This window comes from Rhamphochromis sp. 'chilingali' (assembly GCF_963969265.1).
Source record: "Rhamphochromis sp. 'chilingali' genome assembly, chromosome: 21".
Lineage (NCBI taxonomy): Eukaryota > Metazoa > Chordata > Actinopteri > Cichliformes > Cichlidae > Rhamphochromis > Rhamphochromis sp. 'chilingali'.
Window position 1 is genome coordinate 2,403,215 of NC_137949.1, and position 24,298 is coordinate 2,427,512.

A 24,298-nucleotide genomic window follows, 5' to 3' on the forward strand; every position below is an offset into this window, starting at 1 on the left:
TTTTCATTTTTCGCTATCATTGCGAACCCTCCTTCAGCTTGTTTTATTCGTTTTGTATCATTTTGCTGTTGTGAGGAGGAATGCTTCCAGCTTTACATCCAGGTACAGAGTGTAGATGTGCCAGTCATTCCACTCAAAAGTGTTATTTAATGTTTCATACTTTTTTATACAGCAAATGGGGAACTGAGATCCTCTGCTGTTGGCAATAAATCTGCCATTCAGATGTGCTACTAGCATGTCAGGCCTCCTCTTAGATGCTCAGAGTTTCCGTGTATTTCCAAACTGACATTGTATCATCATGAAACATAAGGGGAACTTATGTAAGGGGAACACACACACACACACACACACACACACACACACACACACACACACACACACACACACACACACACACACACACAGGTTTGAATGGTTTAAACATCAGAATTATTAAATTCTAACGCTTATATTCTTATTCAGTTTTACTGAGTCTTGATTAGATTCCTGATTTGATTAAAGCAGGATTAACTATCAGTAGAAACTCACACAGTCACAGCACTCCGTGTTACGTTACACCCACAAAATCTGGATTTGATCAGAATCAGAATACTTTAATAATCCCTAAGGAAATGATGCATGTTACAGTTGCTCCAAGACAACAACAGTAACACACTAAACAAATTAAACAATACAATATATTACAAAGTTTAGAGCGAATTCTTATATTTTGTAATATATATAAACAAGTAGTTCAATATAAATATCAAGAATATTACATAGGCAATTGACATTTAACTCTAATCTGTAAAATAATAATTTTGTCGTTTCTCCTTCTAGGATGGTGACTTTGTAAAAGATCATCGTGAAGCACACAGAAGCCAAAGGCCATAAAAAGCCTGGCCTCGGTACCCTCACAGCCTAGCTAGCACATCTGCTGCATAGATGGAGCGGCTGCGCTGGGTGCAGCAATGCTGTCGGCAGCTGCTAGCAGGAGACTCAAGGCGGGGTTGGTACTCTGATGGGCTGCCCAACAGCAGCTTGCTGGACACCCACAGCCCTCGGGGGAGGGTCTGTGGGAAGCAGAGGACGGTATTTCCCCGCAATGGGCGTCACCAACAGGATTATGAACGTGTATCCAGAAACTACAAAAGCAATGCAATCTCCACTACCAAATACACCTTCCTGACTTTCATTCCCATGAATCTGTTCGAGCAGTTTCACAGGTCAGACCTGACAGTTATTTTGTTTTTCAAACATACATATATATATATATATATATATAACCATTTTTGCTTATCAGCACTGTACTTTTCATTTCTTTGATTTCCTGACTTTTAACAATTTTAGTTACTACAGAGGTTGAATTTAAATTCTTTACAATTTGAGATTTAGATAATGTCGAGCTTCTGGGAGGCTCACCTCTTTGTTAGCTGTGTGATATGTTGTGTCTATTACACATCTTTTCAATGTAGTCTTTGTGGATTAAATTGAGTCAACTGTTGTTGGTGCCATATAAATAAAATTGAATGAAACTGAACTGAATTGATATGTAAACTGGATTAACAGAAGATCCGTACTGGTTATCCAGTACAGCACATCCATTATAACTGGTCACCACTCATTTGGCTTCACTACTGCAGTGACTATATTTTGTTACTTCCATGTACTAATTTGCTCCTCTCTCTGTAGGGCTGCAAACCTCTATTTCCTGTTCTTGACATTGCTAAACTGGGTGCCAGTGGTTGAAGCCTTTCAGAAGGAAATTACTATGATTCCTCTGCTGGTGGTTCTCATAATTATCGCCATCAAAGATGCCCTGGAAGACTTCAGACGCTACTTGTTTGACAAGAAGGTTAACAACAATGTAGTTCGAGTATTCTGTGGGTAAGTGAACCTTTTAGTTTAAGGACCAGTTCATCAGGAAATGCAATTTTCTTACTTGCATTAATATAGATAAGAATAATCCGTGGACTAGAATAGAATAGAATAGGCCTTTATTGTCATTGTACATTTACAGCGAAATAGTGGGTGCCCCACACCAGCTGTGCTGGAATAAAATATAAATAGCAATCAGGAGAAATCTTTACAATCAAGAGGGATATGTGAGGCACACATTAGAGAAAAAGTTGCATACTGCTTGGAAGTAGTGCAACAAAAAGGAGTCCTTATGTGAGCGGCCTGAGTGATGAGGGTAACTCAGATCATCAGGATTCAGATTGGTGAGATGAGTGGGCAGGGGTGGGGAGTGGGGGGATAGTGTTTGGTAACCAGAGGAAGAAGCTGTTAGTGAGTCTGGAGCTATGGGACCTGATTGACCTGAGGCGCCGACCGGAGTCCAGCAGATCAAACAGGTGGTGGGCGGGGTGTGAGGGTCGCCTGTGATGGCGCTGGTTTTCCTGAGACAAGAGGAGCTGGCGATGGCCTCAGTTGTGGCTCCTGCGTAACAAACATCCAGGCACCCTAGGAGGAGAGCACGCTCTCTCCACTGAAGAGCCGTAGAAAGCCAGCAGCAGCTCCTGGTCCAGGTTACTCCTCCTCAGGACACGGAGGAAGTGCAGCCACTGCTGGGTCTTCTTTACCAGGGCGATGGTGTTTGTGGGTCCACCTAAGCTCTGTGGAGATGTGGGTGCCCAGAATCCTGAAGGTGGAGACAGATTCCACCCGTTCTCTATTTATAATGACAGGAGCACAGATTGCAAAAGTACAGACTTTGTTTAGTTAAGTAGAAGTACAGATACCTGTGTTAGAAAATACTCCAGTAAAAGGTCCTCATCATTGAAAGAGTGTCCACTGGCCTGTAGGTGTAAATAGACTGCAGAGTCCTGGCCTGATGAGGTGGCTCTTCTGTGTTGTGCCATCCTCTTAGCCAGAGGTTGTTTGGTTTCCCCGATGTATAGATCCTGGCAATCCTCCTGGCACTTAACAACTATGTTACTCTGTTTGTGTCGGGGGACCTGATCCTTGGTGTGGACCAGTGTTTGGCGCAGTGTGTTTTGGGGTTTAAAAGCCACAGAGACCTGGTGTTTAGAAAAAATGCGTCTCAACTGCTCCGATACTCCTGACACGTACGGGATCACTACAGGTTTTCTCTTGGGCAGCGGTTGTCTGTCTCTCCTGGATCGGCTGGAGCTTTCTTTAGGAGCCTTCCCAGCTTTGACAAAAGTCCAGCTGAGATAACCACATTTACTCAGGGCCTTCTTGATGTTCTTCTGCCTCCCTGGCTGCTGTGTCTGTGGGGATGGTGTTCACTCTGTGTGGTAGCGTCCTGATGACTCCCAGTTTGTGCTCCAGTGGATGATGAGAGTCAAACCTTAAATACTGATCTGTATGTGTAGGTTTCCTGTACACATCAGTTTTAGATGTCCCCCATTACTGATGGAAATCTCACAGTCTAAGAAGGCTAACCTGCCACTTTTCATATCCTCCCTTTGATGTCTTGGTCCACCAAGTTAATGTGATCAGTGAATTGTGCAAATGTCCTGTTTATCAGGTTGGGGAAACCTGCAGTCAGCTGAGACTGAAGAAGTCCCATTGACGTATCAGTCTTTACTTTGAATTCTCTGCATTATTGCTGAGTACTTCTGAGTACTTTCATGCAACATTTCAATAACACAAGTTTGTATATTTTGGTATGCAGGACATTTCACAATATGAAAAATGATCAAAACAGATAATAAACAAATCCCACGTATGATCCATCTCTGAGTGAAGTTAGCGCTCTTTCTTTTCTCTCCCTGTCAAATACAGCAACTGGACCTTTACCTAGCAACACACCGTGCGACAAACTGCAGACAGTTTGTGTGTTTGCTGATGTTTGTTGAGCTGATAGAAACGGTGAATTTAAAATGACCTGACACTTAAAAAGAACATCACTCCCCTCATACTTCTTCCTCTTCTATCCCGCTAGCTAGATTTTGTAGTTCCGCAAACACAACAGGACACCTGCACTCATTCTGGCCCTCTAACTCCAGGGTATAAACGCTGTAAGTGATGCAGCTGAACCAAAAGTAACCAGTCTGTTTTGAAGTAGAAAGTACAGATATTTGTTTCAAAATGTAGGCAGTAAAAGTAAAAAGTTAGCAGAAAAAAGTAAAGTACAGATGGCTCAAAATTTTATGTACGTACAGTAACCAAGTATTTATACTTTGTTGCTTCCCACCTGTCTGTGCCTCATGAAGTCCGTTAGGAGTTCTTTTGTTTTAAGGACATTCAGCTATACTAAATGAATGAACTTGTTAAAGTGCTGCCTGTAAAGGTGTGAGCTGGGCAGGAAGTGAAGCTTTCTGTATTCTAATGCTCATCTGGTCGAGCCTTCCTGTGTGGAGTTTGCATGTTTGCTCTGCCCACAATCAGCTGTTTTTGCAGCAGTATTAATTTTCTGTGCAAATCTTATAAAGCTAAGCAGTGACAGTGCTCAAGCCCTCTGACTGCTTTCTTAATCCTGTGCTCATGGCAACCACAGCATTCATCGCTGAAAGCTTTCACTGCACTCTCATCAGTCAAATGAAGACATGCTCAGTCTCTTATATAACCAAGGTCTGAAAAAGCTGAGCCTGGCTCTCAGTCACAATATACATTTCAAAAATAGATGGTTTCTGTAACCTCTGCCAATGGCGACATGGGTGCTGCCAGTGACTGCACTGTAGATCTCACATTTTACAGTCAAACATAGAAAAACAATGTAAAACTCCTTCTGCTCAGTGGACAAGGACTCATCTGATCTTAAGGGGACTGTCAGGAAACAATCTTTGCTTTGTGACTCTGCTGTCTGGTGTATCTGATCTGTGTTTTCTGGCAGTTGTAAAACTTGAACTTTGAGTTTCTTTACAGCACTGCTTCCCTTTAGAGGAGTGGCAGTGAATTCTGTAAGACTGTCAGCTGTCTTTTGATCATTCCCACCTTGCCTTCCACAGCCGTGATAGGTATGATAGGAAAAGGAAAACAGTTCTACAGCAGGATGAGTAAGAAGAAAGAACAGAATAAAAGCTGAAGGAGAATATTTTTCAGATTAGAGCTGTATGCAGTCATGGAAAATTAAGGCTTACGATTAGGGACAAATTGACAAACATTATCGGCTGCAACAGTGGACTCATGAACAGCACGGAGCAACCATCCTGCCCTCATGCTACCAAGGAGCACCACCGGATGAAGAGGACCGTGGTACCTTCCTTCACAGAGAATGAGGAACTGAAGGAGCTCCTACAGCTGTATAAAAGCAACAAGATCCGGACAACAAAGTATTCCTTTCTGTCCTTTCTGCCCAAGAATGTTTTTGAGCAGCTCCACCGGTTCGCTAACGTCTACTTCATTTTCCTTGCTGCACTAAACTTTGTCCCTGTTGTGGAAGCCTTTCAGCCAGAGATCGCTCTGGTTCCTATTGTACTGGTGCTGTCATTAACAGCTCTGAAGGATATCTGCGAAGATTACTGCAGGTTTAAGACTGATCGTTTGATCAATGGGCTTCTGTGTCGTGTTTACAGCAGGTAGGGTCAATTTTATTATAATGGCCCTGAATATACTGGTCCCTTTAAAGATGGTATGTTTTGTCATGTCAAGCACTTCAGTCACTTAGCTGTAATATATTCGTAGGTAATATAGTATTAATTAATTTTTTTACAGTTCCTATGGTCACAGATGAACCTTGAAATATCACAGCATTGGCTAAAAACATGTACATATCAACTATATTGTAGTCTACAGGGAAATTATGCATTAGTGTATTTCACCCTGCTCTGTGCTGTTAAACCAGATGTGGTCAAAGGTGGGTCAAGACTTCCACTAAAGCAGGTTCCACAAAACAGGAACTGACAAGTCCAACAACTCTTTGGATGTTTAACTTTTCAGAAATATTCATAAGTAACTTCTAACAATGTAACTTATATTTGACAAAAAACATGACAGTGGGTTTTACAGAAAGCAGCGTTTACAGTATTCACAAATAAACTCAACTTTGTTACTCACTTCTGCTGATTACTAAGTACTAATACTAATTTTCAAGTATTTGCACTTTACTTGAGTATTTATGTTTCTGACAACTTTTTACTTTCACTCCCCACATTTCTACACAAGTATCTGTACTTTCTACTCCTCACACTTACAAAACAAGTCATTACTTTAAGTTCAGCTGTATCATTTATAGTTTATACTCAGGGCTTAAAGTGGGGCAAAGGTGTTGTAGTCAGAAGTACTCGTCTAAAAAAAAGAAAAGGAAAAAAGTTGTGATTGCTGCACTTCAGCATCTAGCCCCACAGAAGAAGAGTGAGCTTGGAGGGAGCAACATTTAGTTTTTTAACTGTTAGAACATTTCAAATGCAACATTTCTAATATTAGCTCAACATCACCAAACGACGAATTGTCTGTGTGCAGTTTGCTGCACAGTGTGTTGCTAGCTAAAGGTCTAGCTGCTGTATTTCTAAGGAGAGAAGAGGGATTACTTCACTAACAGATGGACAAAGTTGCAAGAAAGACATTGCAGGAAAGAAGAGAGATCAGATTTAAAGCTAACGGCTGCTCAGTGACAATTAATAAACCGCAGATTTAAAGAGTGCATGTAAAATAATCATTTTTCATTACACATATATATTAGGGGTGCAACGATACACTAAATTCACGGTTCGATATCTTTTCGATAAAAAAAAAGTTCATGCCTTTTTAATTTGTCATTTATTAAAATTATAAATATGTATTTTAACTCATAAGTACAGTTTTTAAATTTAATGTTGCTGAAACAAAAAAATAATGAGAAAAATAAATCTGATTGAGGAATCCCTCATCTTTGGAAAAGAGAGTTTATTACAGAGAAATGTCTCCTTCCAAAATAAAAGCTCTACTATACGCTTCTTCTGGGCTATATTCTCAGCAGCATATTAAACACATCAGGTCCCCATAAGGAGAATCCTGTGCTAACAGCTGTCTAAATGACTCGGGTAAAGTTAGTAGCATGCGTGCTTGTTGTTTTTGTCTGCTTCCACTTGTCTTCGCACTAGGATGATGTCGGCGTAAATGTGCAGTCATATTCGTTGTGTTCCCACTAGTGCTGTCAGCGTTAATCTGAAATGACGTTAACGCCACAACACGGCAAATCTCCGTTAACGAGCTACCGCGGATCGCCCCGTGCGTGGGGCTGGACGGCGTCAACACGTTAACGAGCTAACTGCGCTAACGCACTAGTTTCCAAGAATTGAGCATTGCGTGGCAGATCCAACATACTGTTTTACTTTAGTCCATGACAGCTTACCTTCAGGGTCATGTGTCACATGAAAACCAAGATAGTTCCAAACGCCAGATCTGAATGAGATCCTGTGCAGCCTAGACGCAGTAGTCGAACGCAGATCCACTGAGCACTCACAGACAGCATCGTCGGAAGAAAAGTTGATAAAATAAATTTAAAATGTTGTATTGTTCGATACACATGCGTACCGAACCGAAAGCACTGTATCGAACGGTTCAATGTTGTGTTTAGAATACCCCTCCTGACTTGACTGACAGTTTGGCAGAACTGCTTTAAGCCAACCAAAAAGTCTTCTGCCATCATCTGGCCGAAGGTTTTTGCCAGAGATGCTGTCTTGCTTGGCCTGCTGGTACCTGTCAGCAGGGTGCTGGAGCCTCTGGGTACTCATTGGCACGGCTTCTTTAATCTCCGGTGTCCACCACCTGGTTCTGGGATTACAGCCACAAGAGGTGCCAACAAACTTGTTTTCTTTGATTGATACTTAATTCTCTCTCTCTCTTTGTCCCATAGCACACAGCAATCCTACGTTGACCAGTGCTGGAAAAATGTTCAAGTTGGGGACTTTGTTCATTTGTCCTGTAATGAAATTATCCCAGCTGACATGTTGCTGCTGTATTCCTCTGACCCTCATGGGGTTTGTTACATTGAAACTGCCAACCTAGATGGGGAGACCAACCTGAAACAGAGACAAGTCGTTTCAGACTTCCCACTGCAGGTAATACATTTGACACGTCTGACAGATTTTTTTTTTTTTGGTGAAAGTTTTTTTTTTAAATAACTCAAAAACCGTAGAAGGTGTCACAGTCTGGCAGAGGCAGACTGTATGGAGTGATGTAGAGGACCCAAAATGCAGACAAAATGGAACAAAACTTGAATTAACAACGAGCCGTTTAATGAGGCTGGTAAAAAAGGTACAAACAAAGGGCAAGGCAAACTGAAATAAAACTAACATTAACCTAATCTGGGAGAACTAAACAAACAACATGAAACATGGCGTGAATAACAGACAACCTGACAAAGAATGAACCGAAACACACAGACTAAATACACACAAGGGTGATTAGGGGAAGTGGAAACACATGGGGAAACAGCTGACACTAACGAGACAAAGGAAGCAAAGCTGACTACACTGACGTAGGACATGGACCTTCAAAATAAAAGAGGAAACATGAGACGCAGACATGACAATACAAACTTGACAACATAAGACAAACAGCATGAAACACAAAGGGCAAAGGGAGGCTAAAACACAGGGGTAGAAGACTCAAGGGGAATGAACAAATGAACTTAGATAACCTAATGAACTTAAACATAAACATAAAAAGAAAAACTAAAAGTCAAAATGCTGGGTCAGAATACCCAGGATCGTGACAGAAGGTGGTTTTGTAGGCACACTCATGCTGCTCAGTTTGGTGTGACAACAATGTCTGCAGGACAAATGGTGTGGGAGAAATTCAGCCTAAAGGGAAGAGAGGTTGGTCTCTCCATTCAAAGTCAATGTGACTCTATCAATAGAAAAAGTGGAACATTTCAGAAACTATCAAATCTCAACAGTCTGAATAGAAGCTCGCAGCACACAAAGGAGCTGTTGCTTTGCAGCAATGCCACTAATAAGAGGGACTCTTACACAACAGTGTGTGCTAGTCTTTTCTTTTGTGTGTTTGTGTCTTCACTTACTTGACTTTCTACATGTATTTATTTGCATGTTTGATAGAAAGTGTCTGTGTTGCAGGGACAAGAGTTCACTCCTGAGAGTTTCCACAGTCGTATTGAGTGTGAGAACCCCAACAATGACCTCAGCAGGTTTAGAGGTTACATGTGAGTCTCTTTTTATTCGAGTGTTTTAACACATTTGTTTATTTGTCTGTTTGGAGTTGATGTCACCTTGTCGTGGAAACACGGTGACGATCAAAAATAGACTTTTGTCAGCTGCCTGGCTGGATTATTTAGGAACACATTGTACGGCAAATATTTTAATTTGACAAGTGAGTGTCTTTTTTTATTATTTGATGTCAGCCCTTTTTACTTTTCCCGGAGTCAATATCCATGTGTCAGGGTTTCCTCAGACCGCCTTTTAGTTTCCAGTTCAAGTGGTCAAAATGAGCACTGCTCATAGAGAGGCTGGTATTCACTGTATTGCCAACTGTTTTTGTCTTTGTATGAGTTTGTGTGTGTATTTTGTTTCACAGGGAGCACTCAAATGGGGTTCGTGTAGGCCTCCATAGTGGCAACCTGTTGCTCAGGAGCTGCACCATACGCAACACTGAAACGGTGGTAGGCATCGTAGTCTATGCTGGTAAGCTTGCAGTTTTATTTTGTCACATCTGAACATTAACAGTTACACTGGCTTTTTTCCAAAGTTTAAAACAAATTACATCCATAAAAGAAATGGAATTTCTTTTCATAAGAAAAACTGAAAATGTTGTTTCAACACAACATTTTACTCGTTAATTTGCGCATATTGGCCTCTTACTTTGTTTTTGTTTTTTTCCCCATATATTTTTATTGAAATTTTTTATAGTGCAATACAAACAAATGCTGAACACCCTCACATTCACACACCCATCCATACATCAAACCTGCCAACATCACATTCAAATGTAGAAATGAGCATCGTTCTCACAGTAATACAAAAATACAATGGGTTAGGATGGACAACATTTTCCCTTCCTTCCCTTCTTTTTCATAAATGTCCTTCATCCCCACTCCCTAAAATATCCATATATGGCTTCCACATATTCACAAAGTCCCAGTGTTTGCCCTTGGCAATATATGTTAGTCTTTCCAGGCCTAGAGAGATTGCAATTTCCTTCTTCCAGAGTCCCATGGAGGGAGCATCCATACTCTTCCAACATAGCGCAGTGGCTTGAAGTAATCCATAGTCCAGTAATTTAGTTTTTTCCCCCGATTGCTTAAATTCCCTTGGATATATTCCAAGTACACAGAGTTTTCCTTTTAAAGGGATTTTTACCCTAAACACTTCGGACAGATATTTGATAACATCTTTTTAGGACACTCCCATAGACAATGAAGAAGAGTCCCTTTTTCAACTAAACATTTAGTACAGATCCGGAATATCATTGGACATATGATGAAGCTTGACAGGTGTTATATAGGTTCTCATGAGAAATTTATATTGCAGTAGTTTAAAGCGTGTGTTTGTTTGTTTTTGTGCTTTTAAGCAAGCCTGGTTCCAGTTGTTTTCATCTATGTCCTCTTGGATCTCGCTTCTCCAAGCATCCAGTTTATCTGCTGCTGAGTCTTTGGAGGAAAGCATCAGTAAATTATAATATACAGAGAGAAAACCTTTCCCTTTTGTGTTCTTAATGCATGCCTCCTCTATTTTTGTTAATGGTGGAAGTTCAGCAATCCTTTGCAGTTTTGATGACAAATAGTTTTTCAATTGTAAATATTTAAAAAAGTGTTTTGGGGGTATTAAATATTTTATACATAACTGATCAAATGTGAGCAGCATGCCGTCTGCATATAGGTCTTTCATTTTTTGAATGCCTTTATTTTTCCAAATTTTAAATCCTCCATCACTTTTACCTGGTGTGAACTTTCAGCCACAGGAGACCAATAATACACAACCAACTGGCTGCAACAGTTTACAGGAACATCTGCACCTCGTTTGCACTAAATTTCCCACTGAGAGTCAACACCAAAGGTAGTTGAGAACAACAGGGCTAACGTCCTGACGATGGAAAAACTGGAGAAGTGTGGCTCAAGCAGATTTCGAGATATCATAAACTCTTTTTATTTGAAAAACTTGTATGTTTAGTTATAGTAAGTTTTTATGTGGTAAAAGCGGTTTAGCTATCTCTTTTACTTGAACCTTATGTGCTCGAAGTCATACTAAACAGAACATTAAGTTATGCTCATTCTAAATGGAGAATTTCCCACTTACAAGTTGTTATCCATGAGACTGCAGTTTCGATAGCAGATCCGTCCCTGGCTCATCACATTCAGCTTTAAAACACCAAGACTGGGACAGAGAAAACGTCCAGCTCGAGGCTTTATATGGGAACCGTACCAGTGCCTCCATCTGTCTTTTCATACTTATTGTCCATGGTAACCCCACGCCCAGGAATCATCACTGTTTATTACTTTGTGAAATATAAATATATAAATAGGGTTAGGGTCAACGTTCTGTTGATCTGTATTCTTAAACTGTTCCAGGAAAAGACAATTATAAATAGCCACTGTTCATAATAAGTCTCATCTTGGCTTCTCGATGCCATACATGATCAAAGAAAAGCCAGAGACCAGAAAATCTTTGCCAAAGATTTGGCGAAAATGTCCACTGGTAATGACTCGATTCAATTTTGACTGTTGGAAGTTGCTCTGTCTTGTAGAGTAAAAGGAAGTGAAGACATTTACAGTTGTGTGAAAAAATGTTTGCCCGAGTTCCTGTTTTGTTTTGTTTTTTTACATGTTTTTTACACTTGAATGGACATGTTTATTATTAAGGGGAAAAAACCCAAACCCACATGGCCCTGTGTAAAAACCTACAGTAATAACTGTAAGGCCTGACTACAGCCATGCCCGTTCTCAATCAAGAAATCGCTTAAATAGGACCTGCCTGACAAAGTGTAGTAGACCAAAAGCTCCTCAAAACGTCCTTATTAATGGTTTTTAAACACACAAATTACCTGATTTCCCACTTTAGAATTTCATGAATTTTAGTTAATAAAAAGCTGCCATGTCTCAATATTAAAAACTATTTACAGCAAAAACAATGTTATTAGTTGTACATACTTATCACTTATTACTTTGCAGAGTTTGACCAAAGCGACTGAGGAAGCTGCGTTAAAAGATTTAGAGGCTGTAAAACATGTTGACTTGTGTATGAATAAAGAGTGCTGTTCCCGTCTTGCTTATGTAGTTTCAACAGATTAAGTCTTCATAGATGGCTGTGTTCTTCTCTTGTTATGGACTCAGGTCATGAGACTAAAGCCATGATGAACAACAGCGGGCCGAGGTATAAGCGCAGTAAGCTGGAGAAGCACCTGAATACAGACATCCTTTGGTGTGTGGTCCTACTCTTCGTTATGTGCCTGACTGCTGCTATAGGTCTGTACTGACACTGCTGTATCACAGCTCTCACTTGACAACAGCTTTGACTGGTCACAGTATTCTTCTGATGGAAACTTTGTAATAGTGCACATTGTATGTTGCCGATAAGAGCAGCGAGGAATGGCCAGTAAGGATTTCATTTGTGTTCAGGCCACGGCCTCTGGATGAACAGCTTTAAAGAATCCATCTTCCAGGTCGATACTGAGACGCCTCCTGCCCTGGCTGGATTCTATATATTCTGGACTATGGTCATTGTGTTGCAGGTATGTTAACTTCAGACTTGGGCCTCTCATTTGCTGCTAGTGTGGTTACTAGGTTTCTAGGATAACCAAAACAATTTTAAAATGACACAAACTTGATGGTGTAAAATCACAGGAACCTGTGCTTGAATTTTTTAGAAGGATTAATGCTTTTTGTTCAACAGGTGCTGATCCCAATTTCTCTATACGTGTCCATTGAGATTGTGAAACTAGGCCAGATCTACTTCATCCACAACGACCTATCCTTGTACAACAAACAGCTGGACTCTAGGATCCAGTGCCGTGCTCTCAACATTACCGAGGACCTCGGTCAGATTCAGTACCTGTTCTCTGATAAAACAGGAACGCTGACAGAAAATAAGATGGTGTTTCGCCGCTGCAGTATCTTTGGAGTTGAATATCCTCATGAGGAAAATGGTAGAAACCGCTATTATTGCTAGAATGCTTTGAATTTCATTGACTTCTGTTGTTAACATATTTTCAGCATTGAAGGGAATTCTGTAATTACAGTAGGAATGCAGCTAGGACGATGAGTGCTTACACAACAGCATTTATACAGAGAGATGTTCACCTTGTCTTTAGTGCCTTAAACTTTTGTACAATGTTGTCTTTAGTTGAGGTCATTGTCTAGAATATCGTTGTCACTCAATATCACAAACTAAACTTCTTCATGGAATTCCACAGACACAAAGGAGTAAAACAAAGAACAGCATGAAACAAAAACATTTTCATCTGAATGTTTTTGCTTCGCCGTAGTGTATTTGTTTTTGATCATTATCCCTCTGTGAAAACCACCTTACTGTCGTAGAGGACTGTGTGTCTTGGAGCTGTGTTGTCAGGGGCTTTGTTTTCTGTAAGGTCTCACTAGGCAAAGTTGTCCTGGGTGAAGGCCAGGTGAAAAGCAATTCATTGACTCCTGTGAAATGAAGAAAACCAAGCAATCAGTTCACGCTGGCCAGGATACAGTTGCCACACCCCCACCCTGAGGCCAAGTTTGGGTTGGGGGCCCAGGGAGAGTGCCTGGTAGGCGGCCTTTAGCCTGTGGGGCCCGGTCAGGTGTAGCCTGAGGAAACAACAAGGGTCTGTCTATCCCCCGGCCTGCTGCCTGGTTTTCCCAGAGGACAAGAGGGTTGCTTTCCGGCACCCTTGGGTTGTTGAATGGGAGTGGACTGTCAAGCTGAAGGAGTTTTATTCAGCTTGGTTAGCCTGTGAGACTCTGGAGGCAGCTAACAATTAAAAGCAGGCCAGGTTTGGCAATGGCTGAAATTGCTGAACTCAGGTGTGGGAGTAGTTACCGGTCACCTCAAAGCAATTCTTTGAGGTGACTAAGGAGGCGAAAGCAGTGCTCTGCTCAAACATGCATAATGCAGTTAAGGTCCTGCCAACTTCAGCTGAGGATATAGTCAGGCAGTGGAAAGACGAGTTTGAACATATCCTCCGTCCCACAGACAACCTTCTATAGAAGAAACAGACTTTGGGGACTAGGGGCCTATGCCAGGATACTGGAGAAGAGAGGCTGTCCATTACTCTAACTTCAGATTCAGGGCAACAGTCGGTTTATGTCCTGCTTGTAGAACACTAGACCAGACCTTTATCCTCTCAAAGGTATGTAGTAGGAGTTACACTTTGTGGTCCTAGAGAAAGCATATGACCATGTCCTGTGGAAAGTGCTGTGGGTATATGGGGAATCCCACTCCCCTAATGCACCTTCCACATGCGTACAATCACACTGAGAACTTGGTCTACATTGCTGGTAATATTTCTGACTTGTTGTGGGTTTTGGACTTCACCATTGATTGAGTTGATCATTTTTATCAGTGAGGGGAGGTAGACCCAAGACACACTGGAGATTATCTCTCTCAGCCGACCTGGAAAAGCCTCGACATTCTGAGGAGCTGGAGGAGTTGTTGGTTTATAAGCTACTCCCCCTAGTGGCCGGGATGGATGGATGGATATTCATTATAATTTATTGGCGATTTCAGTTAAGCATTAAATAGAGCTGTTCTTCTAATTTAATGACATACGTCAAGTTTCAGTCTGCTGCTGTTGCTCCATGGTCTATGTTCTATTGTTGTTTAATACAATGAAAGAAAGAGGGTCTAAATGGTATCAGCAGAGATTTGAAGCACTTTGAGGTGACAGTTGTTGTTTTTTGGCACTATAATGAAACTATACTAAACTAAAAAACAAACAAACTTAATTTAATTAAATTAACATCAAAATGCTTGAACTGGAGGAGAATAACATCCAGTAAATAAAACATTCTGACATCTGATCATAAATAAGATAAGATAACCTTTATTAGTCCCACACGTGGGAAATTTGTTTTGTCACAGCAGGAAGTGGACAGTGCAAAAGTTATGAGGCAAAAATTAGAATACAATAAGAATAAATACAGTACACAGCTGTACAGAATAGAATAAAATAAAATACTATATACAGTAGAATAAAATAAAATAAATATACAATAAGATAAAAATAGAATACAAATACAAATACTATATACAACTGAGTAAAAATACAACGATGACAGAAAGGATTATTGCACTTAGTGTTATTGCACATGTGTGGATGTGTGTGCTTGATCAGTTAAAGTCTTTATTATGGAGTCTGACAGCAGTGGGGAGGAAAGACCTGCGAAATCTCTCCGTCCCACACCGTGGGTGCCGCAGTCTCCCACTGAAGGAGCTGCTCAGTGCTGTCACAGTCTGCTGCATGGGGTGGGAGATGTTGTCCATCAGGGATGACAGCTTAGCCGCCGTTCTCCTGTCACTCACCACCTCCACTGGGTCCAGAGGGCATCCTAGAACAGAGCTGGCCCTTCGGATCACCCTGTTCAGTCTCTTCCTGTCCCCAGCAGAGATGCTGCCGCCCCAGCAGACCACACCATAAAAGATAGCAGAAGCCACAACAGAGTCATAGAAGGTCTTCAGGAGTGGGCCCTCCACCCCAAACGACCTGAGTCTCCGCAGCAGGTACAGCCTGCTCTGCCCTTTCCTGTAGAGGGCGTCTGAGTTATGAGTCCAGTCCAGTCTGTTGTTCAGATGAACACCAAGGTACCTGTAGCTGTCCACAGCCTCAATGTCCATACCTTGGATGTTCAGTGGTTGCAGTGGAGGATGTATAAAGATTTATTAGATTTTAGACAATACAGCACACATTATCCTTAAACTACAGGCATGCTAATGACAGCCTGCATGGTATCATTGTTGATGTGTTGTTATGTGTGTCAGCTCGAAGGCTTGAGGTGTACGAATCAGAAAACACCGAGACGGCTGTTTGCTCTGTGACTCTGAAGTCAGGCTACAGTGGGAAATCTCTGAGCTGTCGCTCTCTCAGCTGCAACCGCAGCTCTGTGTCTCTTCACACGCTTACTGCTGAGCCAATGGAGGAGGATCAACTGTCGGGTCACGTCCAGCCCAGGACCGGCGCCTTCTGCAGCCGCATGGTCAGATTCTCTCACACACATCAGACATCATGTTTGCATTGTTAAAATAATACTCATGTTAAAAGATGTTTTTATAAAACAAACATTTTGTAATTTTATAATTTATGGACCCTGGGGTATATAATCAGAGGCCATGTCTACTCCAAACACAATGCCAGCTAAAAGTCTGAACAAATCTAGTCAGTCCTTTTTTAACTGTGACGTTATCAAAACTTTGAAATGGCACATGTTGAGACTTGTGTTACAGTAATACAAAGTAGTTACTGTTTACTATAACAACACACACTGGCACACTGCTTAACCAGGTGCGTGAGGATCCCCTAGGCCGGCGATTTTGGGCAAGTGTTGGTTCACTACCCAACGACACCAACATTCTCTGCTATCACAGAGAAGACAAACACCTTACAAATGTGGTGACAGTAGTGCATGTGGTCAAACAGTGTTGTTACCTGAAATGACTTCTAATTAAAAGATGAGCCTCATCACAAGTCATCTCCTTATGCTGCAAACCTAACTCATGGTCATGGTCCAGATTAGAGATTAGCAGGTATGACATCATCACCGTCTGACTAATCACTTACCAGAAAATGTCTAAATCTAATGTCTTTGTGTTATATAATCTATAAAATCTGGATCCTTAGCTTTATTCCTTAAATTCTTTTTTCCTACTGGCTGCAGTTTTATTCTTCTGTCGGTATTAATATACAATTCTAGGATTGGACACCTATTTGTACTTGTTGACCTAAAATATAATAAAACATAGTCTAGTCCTATCTTTGTGCTTATATTACTTCTTTACTTTCAAACTCTTAAAAAACACCACAAGCCTGTCCTTTAAACATTCTTTTAATGAAATACTGATCGCATCACATCCTGTTTGTGAAAGACAAATATTACATTTTGATAAGTCTGTTACACAGTCAGCACCTTTGCCAGCTTTCCTTCCTGTCCTCAGATAGACTTTAATCTACACCATCTGTAGCTGTTATGCTGCTGCAGTTAAAACAGCGCAGAGTGTTTAACTGCTTTTTGCCGATTGAACAGTTTCTCTTCATTTGTAAATTCAGTTGCTCTGCTGTCAGGACATCCGTCCATGTCTTGTGATTGGTCAGATGTTGGAAGTGGCAGTTCTTTAATTTGAATGTGGGAGAATCCCTGAGTAAATATGTAATAATCAGCTCTGTGTGATCATTTCTCCTGACTGCAAATATTACTGTAAGTGAATCCTGATAATCAGAAGATTCCCTCGGTATGCTGACTTCACTTCATAGTTACGGTTTCAAAAGCAGACAGTTCAACATTTATGGAATGCACATCAAAAACTCGGCTTGGAGACCTTATAAAAAGTTGGTTTTATTAATTACTGGTAAATATAGTGCTGTTTTTGCCCCCTTTTTGAATTCTTAGTTTTTTGCATATTTCTCACACTACATTTTGCATGTAGTGAACTCCACTGCTTTTACATATTATTCCTATTGTTGGCATGTTGGGTAAGCACCTGCCGCTCCTGTGTTCAGGCAAAGGAGGTGGTACCAGACCCCGCACTTGGCAGGAAGCTGAACTGGCTGACAAACCACTCCTCATCCGAGACTCCATCCAGCATGGAACTCACCTACATAACTGACTTCTTCCTGGCTCTGGCCATCTGTAACGGTGTGGTGGTTTCTTCGCCCAACCAGCCTCGACATGTGGTGAGTAAATAACACATAAAAGATGTTTCCAACATTTGTTTTGATTTACAATGAAATGACTTACATGGTGTTGTTGGAACAATTTGCTCTTTTGTCTGTACTGACGAGCCTATTTAAACATTTTGCTTAGTTTAGTCTGTAGAGTGATGTCATTCAGTGTGATGTTTAGAGGTCCTCGTAATCTTTAGAATATCAGTGTGAAAGGACTTGATATTTCCTGACTTGGATTAAAATGTTGTTCAGACATTTTGGATAGAAAAACAAATGTGTGTCAGGACTGTGATGATAAAAGAACTGATTCCCAGTAGTTCAGTTCCTTGACATTGTTGTCTGCCTGCCTATTGAATCCGTTTATCCATTCCACTTGCACTTGTGCTACAATCAGCTGATTTCAGATTGTATGCTAGAGGAGGAAAACAGTGGCACGGTCTACAGTGTAGATATAGACATGATAATAAAGTGGAAACTGCATCCACGACAGAAACAACTGCATTACGCTGCTAACACAACTTCAGCTCTTTACAAGTCCCTGCACAGACAGCACAGACTAAACCTAAGCTAGCCAAGAACCCAGATTTATGTTAAAGCTGAACAAACACCAACAGTCAAGCTGCCAGACCCTGGTGTTAAACAGGTAATAAAGGTAATAAATGGATGAGCAGTCAGGCTGCAGCCTTGGTTTCCAACATGTTTCTACAGTAGAATCACTGTGGCAGTTAAAGGCTCTTTGTCCTGTTTCCATCTTTGCTTTGTGCTGCCGGCTTTGTGTTCATATCTAAATACCAGTGGCTTTCCATCAGGACTTGTCAAATATAAACATTATTGACAATATTTAAAATGTACCAAAGTAAAGTGATTTCTCTCTTTGATGACAAACAGCGCTGCCATAAAGCTCCTCGCCTGTCGATTAGAATGTGTATCCATCATTAACATTACTGTCATCTTGTGGCTGCAGTTATTTATACAGCGCCAAATCGCAACAGCAGTCACCTCAAGGGGCTTAATATTGTAACATAAAGACCAATAATCCAGAGAAAGCCCAACAATCAGACGACCCCTATGAGCAAGCACTTTGGCGACTGTGGGGAGGAAAAACTCCATTTTAACAGGAAGAAGCTGAAGGCTGTGGCTCTGACCGTGTCTGGTCTATAATAAAACAGGGAAGTTGAGCAGGTGCAGGGTCAGCAGCACTTTTATCTGTTTTCATCTTTGTTCTGTAAAAGTCACTGCATGCCACTGCTAAGAGAAAGATAATATGTGTGTCCTGCATGTATATATGAGACAATGCGTTTCACCATTTTATGGAAAAATGCAAAAATAATGTTACAAGTAGTGTAACAGATTACTTACATCCCTTTAAAGAAAGGTGTTCTGCGTAATACATTATGTTTTTTGAGTAATGACCCAAACACTGACCATAACAAGCATTTGACGATACTACATGCTGTTAATATTCACGGATGTAAAGTCTTTGATACGCTGCTTACAGATGATGGTGACCCTCAAACAGAGACAGCGAGAACTGATAAGGAATCAAATATATAAGTTACATCAATAATGGAATGATAACTCAACTGAAGACGAGTGTGGACATGACTTCAGAGTCCAGACTCAAAGTAGTTCAACATGATTTTTTTGACTCCAGACGATCGGACGTGTTCTGACAATACGGCACGCTGAAATATGTTTGCATATTAAAATAGTCCTTACTTTCTCTTAATCATCATATAAATAACTTAAAGAGCCTAAATGCCTAAAAATGTAAAGGTTGAACATGATTTTGAACATGAAAATCACGAGACGTGATTTTCCACTTTACATCACCACAATATCTATTTTTGAGTCTAATGGATATTTATTCCTCGTCAGTTGACACAAAATACTCCACAGTAACAAAGCTGTAGCTGGTTTTCACTTTGTGCAGAGATTCGACTAATGGGAAAGATTCTGGCTTGATTCATTTACATTTTAATTAAAAATACAGTGTTCAGTAGTGTAAAAATTCAAAGAATAATTTCAGGGGAAACCGTCTTGACTTTTTTAGCACGAGTTCCAGCAGCTGACTCTGTTTTCTTGTTCCTACAGATACCTGAAGAACGGACACCTCTAAAGTCTCTGGAAGAAGTTAAGTTGATGTTTCAGCGTTTCAGTTTCTCTCCCTTCTCCGCTCTCTCCCCTTCCCAAATCAAAGGCAGCCCTCACAGCTTAAAAAGCAGGCTATTTATTAGGGGGAAGAGAGGCTCTCTCACTCTCTCCACTCCCGTGAGCAACACCACAGACGTGTCAGGCTCAAGCCAGGAAAATGACTCTAAACCAGACTTATCTGCCAGAGAGGAGGAAGAACAAGATGTGGAGGACCAAGAGACAGAGGATGACTTAAAGGATACACAGACAAACCCTGATGAGGCAAGACAGAGCATGCAAGACCTGACCAAACAAGTGGAAGAGATAACCGATGAACTGGTGTATGAGGCAGAGAGTCCAGATGAGGCAGCTTTGGTCCATGCAGCACGAGCATACCGCTGTACCCTGAGGGGTCGCTCTGCAGAGAGCCTGCTCGTGGATCTGCCAGGAATCGGCTCCCTGGCTATCCAGCTGCTCCACATCCTGCCCTTTGACTCCAACAGGAAAAGGATGTCCGTAGTGGTTCGCCACCCTCTGACGGGACAGGTGGTGGTTTTCACCAAGGGTGCGGACTCAGTCATCATGGACCTGGCTGAAAGCCCCACAGGTAATTAAAAGGAATATTTAAGATTGATTTCCTACTGATTGATGATTTTAGAACAAATGACATTTATAATAAGAGCAATGTCTTTCATCAGTGTTCCTTTGTGTTTTATATGTGTGTTTGCTGTTCTCCGGTGCAGATCAGACGGAGGTATACAGTCACATCAAAGAAAAAACCCAAAAACATTTGGATGCTTATGCCAGAGAAGGCCTCCGCACACTCTGCATCGCTAAAAAGGTAACATCTCTGAGAAGTGAAATCAAATAGCTTTGTACAGAATGTCCATGAATACACTCTTTCACAGTGTAGTATTTAATTTAATGGTTTCTCACTTTAGCTGGATGCAAAGATCTTTGATGCACAGACAGCCATAAATCAGTTTGAAGATTTAACACTTTCCTGATCTTTTGTCCTCAAGCTCCTTGTAAATTATCAAGGAAAGACATGATGGAGAACTGATAAAGCAAAAGAGAATTGCAGTGCTTAGAGAATCCAGTTAAACTTACTACACAGGTCACATGTGATGTTGAGATTTTTAACATGGATCTGCTCTTCTGAAACTGTGTTTTGGATGTGGACATCAGAATGCAAAAAAACATTGGATACGTTGCCCCGTGCATTCTTGTTGTTTGAAGCAGGTCACATAAAAGAGACTTGTGAAAAGGGAAGGTAAATGCTTTTAAATTTAGCATTTAAATTTGTTACTAATCTTGTCCAGTCATAACTTAATATCTGATCCTTCAGTGTAACTGAAGTTTTCATTTCAATTATATTTTATTTATTTAGCACAGAATCGCAACAACAGTCGCCTCAAGGTGCTTTATATTGTAAGGTAGACCCTACAATAATAGATACAGAGAAAACCCAACAATCATATGACCCCCTATGAGCAAGCACTTTGGTGACAGTGGGAAGGAAAAACTCCCTTTTAACAGGAAGAAACCTCCGGCAGAACCAGGCTCAGGGAGGGGCGGGGCCATCAGCTGTGATTGGTTGGGGTGAAAGAAGGAAGACAGGATAAAGACATGCCATGGAAGAGAGACAGAGGTGAATAACAGATATGATTCGATGCAGAGAGGTCTGTTAATACATAGTGAGTGAGAAAGGTGACTGGAAAGGAAAAACCCAGTGCATCATGGGAATCCCCCGGCAGCCTACGTCTATTGCAGCATAACTAAGGGAGGATTCAGGGTCACCTGGTCCAGCCCTAACTATATGCTTTAGCAAAAAGGAAAGTTTTTAACAAATGACAGTCGTCCAGCCTGGAAGTAATAAATGCATGAACTAGTTTTTCAGCGTCACTCTGAGACAGGATATTTCTAACTTTAGAGATGTTGCACAAATGGAAGAACGCAGTCTTACATATTTGTTTAATACGTGCGTTGAAGGACATGTCCGGTCAAAAATGTGTGTTATCTGGCTTCATGGACAGATAGAGCTGGGTGTCATCTGCATAGCAGTGTAAATGTATGCTATGTCTTCTAATGATGCTGCCTAAGGGTAGCATGTATAATGTAAACAGAATTGGTCCTAGCACTGAACCCTGTGGAACTCCATAATTAACCTCAGTGTGTGAAGAGGACTCTCCATTTACATGCACAAACTGGAGTCTATTAGATAGATATGATACAAACCACTGCAGCACAGTACCTGTAATACCTACAGCATGTTCTAATCGCTCTAATAGGATATTATGGTCGACAGTATCGAACGCTGCACTGAGGTCTAGCAGGACAAGCACAGAGATGAGTCCACTGTCAGAGGCCATAAGAAGATCATTTGTAACCTTCACTAAAGCTGTTTCTGTGCTGTGATGAGCTCTGAAACCTGACTGAAACTCTTCAAATAAGCCTCTGCAGATGATCTGTTAGCTGTTTGACAGCTACTCTTTCAAGGATGTTCGATATGAAAGGAAGGTTGGAGATTGGCCTATAATTAGCTAAGACTGCTGGGTCTAGAGATGCTTTTTGAGTAAAGGTTTAACTACAGCCAGCTTGAAGGCCTGTGGTACATAGCCGATCATTAGAGATAGGTTGATCATATTTAAGATCGAAGAATTAATTAATGGCAGGACTTCTTTGAGCAGTTTTGTAGGAATGGGGTCTAAAAGACACGTTGATGGTTTGGAGGAAGTAATTATTGAAGTTAACTCAGAAAGATCAATTGGAGAAAAAGAGTCTAACTTAACATCAATGGTACTAAGAGTAGCTGTAGATAATGTTACATCTGTGGGATGATTACTGGTAATTTTTCCTCTAATGATAAAAATGTTATTTGTGAAGAAGTTCATGAAGTCATTACTAGTTAACGTTAAAGGGATGGTTGGCTCAACAGAGCTCTGACTGTTTGTCAGCCTGGCTACAGAGCTGAAGAGAAACCTGGGGTTGTTCTTATTTTCTTCAATCAGTGATGAATAGTAAGATGTTCTGGCTCTGTGGAGGGCTTTCTTATAAAGCAGCAAACTATTTCTCCAGGCTAAATGATCATCTTGTAATTTTTCTGTTGAAGGTTAAAATTTTCCTGTAACACTAATGATTTTAACTAAGCTAACACAAGACGAAGGCTAAGTTTATTTATATAGCACATTTAAAACAACAGAGTTCACCAAATTGCTGTACATTCAGACTGTGTCACTGCACAGTCTGAAGAGGATGGAGGAGATTCCAGGAGACAAGCAGTTAATCTAGTAAAGCTGCACAGGGCCTCCTTGCACTAGCTGTTCCCTCGTGCAAGGAGGAACAGGATGATAGCACCGCCAGAGGCCTTAGAAACGAGCTCCAGCAGACCACTGGTGTGAAAATCTTTGACCCAACTGAACTGTCTGTCTGAACTGGAGCTTTGTGATTCTGTTCCCCACTGTTGCTTCTTGGTCTCATTTCCCATTCATATTGAAAGATCCCACAGTCGGTTTGAATACATGACAGACAGCCAACTACTGACTTTGTAGTTACTAATATTTGCTTGATCTGTTATTGATTACCTGCAGGTTCTGAAGGAGGATGAGTATGACTTGTGGCTGAAAGCACACATGCTGGCAGAGAGCAGCATAGAGAACAGAGAGGAGCTTCTTCTGGAGTCAGCTCAGAGGCTTGAGACCAACCTCACTCTGTTGGGTAGTCACTGCAGCTCAGACTTAAATCATTCGATATCAGAGCTGAAATACCAGCACTTAAAGCGTATGCGTGTGTTTTCAGGTACCACAGGGATTGTAGACAGACTCCAGGAGGAGGTTCCAGAGACCATTGCTGCTCTTCAGAGGGCTGGGATTAAAGTTTGGGTCCTCACTGGAGACAAACAGGAAACAGCCATCAACATCGCTTATGCCTGCAAACTTCTATGTGCCAGTGACAAACTGCTGACAGCTAACTGTGGAAGCAAGGTCAGTGAGTGAAAAAATCTTTGTTATTTTACTGTAGAGCATGTGCAAAAGGGTGTAAGGTCTTCTTCACACACTGTGCCCTTTGCATTAGATGGAGGAGTTGTACAGGGAGATGGGTGCGTTTGGCTCATCTCAGTCTCTCACTAAACATGCTCCTGTGACTACCCAGCAGTCACACCATGACACCCCAAGTATGACGGATGGAGTGTTGAGTGCGAGAGAAACTGACCTGAAAGATAGGATCATGGTAAAGCTGGACCCTCCGTAGTGGGTTACATAGAATATGTTAAGTACCCTCTGAAGGTCTACTAGAAGATGTAAATGCACCATAATGGAGAGTCCGTACTGCAACCATCACCAAAAAGAACCAGCTGATCTACACCACAGCAGCAGTGATCACGGAGATGCTTGGCTATATGATGAACAGCCCAAAGGAGCAGCGCAGTTCATGGAGAAGGAGTCGAGAGGCCAAGATCAAGGTAGCACGGAGGGAAGTTGAAAGT

At 41.3% G+C, this 24,298-nt stretch overlaps 1 protein-coding gene across 1 annotated transcript in view; it reads left to right on the forward strand.

The window, feature by feature from the left end:
* The window catches only part of atp10d (ATPase phospholipid transporting 10D), a 41,627-nt gene that overhangs the window by 5,067 nt on the left and 12,262 nt on the right, over positions 1-24,298 (forward strand). Inside the window, exons 2-15 of the mRNA XM_080870813.1 lie at positions 820-1,205; positions 1,672-1,866; positions 7,724-7,928; positions 8,946-9,031; positions 9,403-9,509; positions 12,155-12,286; positions 12,440-12,552; positions 12,714-12,966; positions 15,783-15,997; positions 17,515-17,688; positions 19,774-20,419; positions 20,556-20,653; positions 23,403-23,529; positions 23,611-23,795. Of these exons, the coding sequence (XP_080726939.1) occupies positions 925-1,205; positions 1,672-1,866; positions 7,724-7,928; positions 8,946-9,031; positions 9,403-9,509; positions 12,155-12,286; positions 12,440-12,552; positions 12,714-12,966; positions 15,783-15,997; positions 17,515-17,688; positions 19,774-20,419; positions 20,556-20,653; positions 23,403-23,529; positions 23,611-23,795 (2,817 nt within the window). The 5' untranslated portion in view covers positions 820-924. The remainder of the gene's footprint in view (positions 1-819; positions 1,206-1,671; positions 1,867-7,723; positions 7,929-8,945; positions 9,032-9,402; positions 9,510-12,154; positions 12,287-12,439; positions 12,553-12,713; positions 12,967-15,782; positions 15,998-17,514; positions 17,689-19,773; positions 20,420-20,555; positions 20,654-23,402; positions 23,530-23,610; positions 23,796-24,298) is intronic.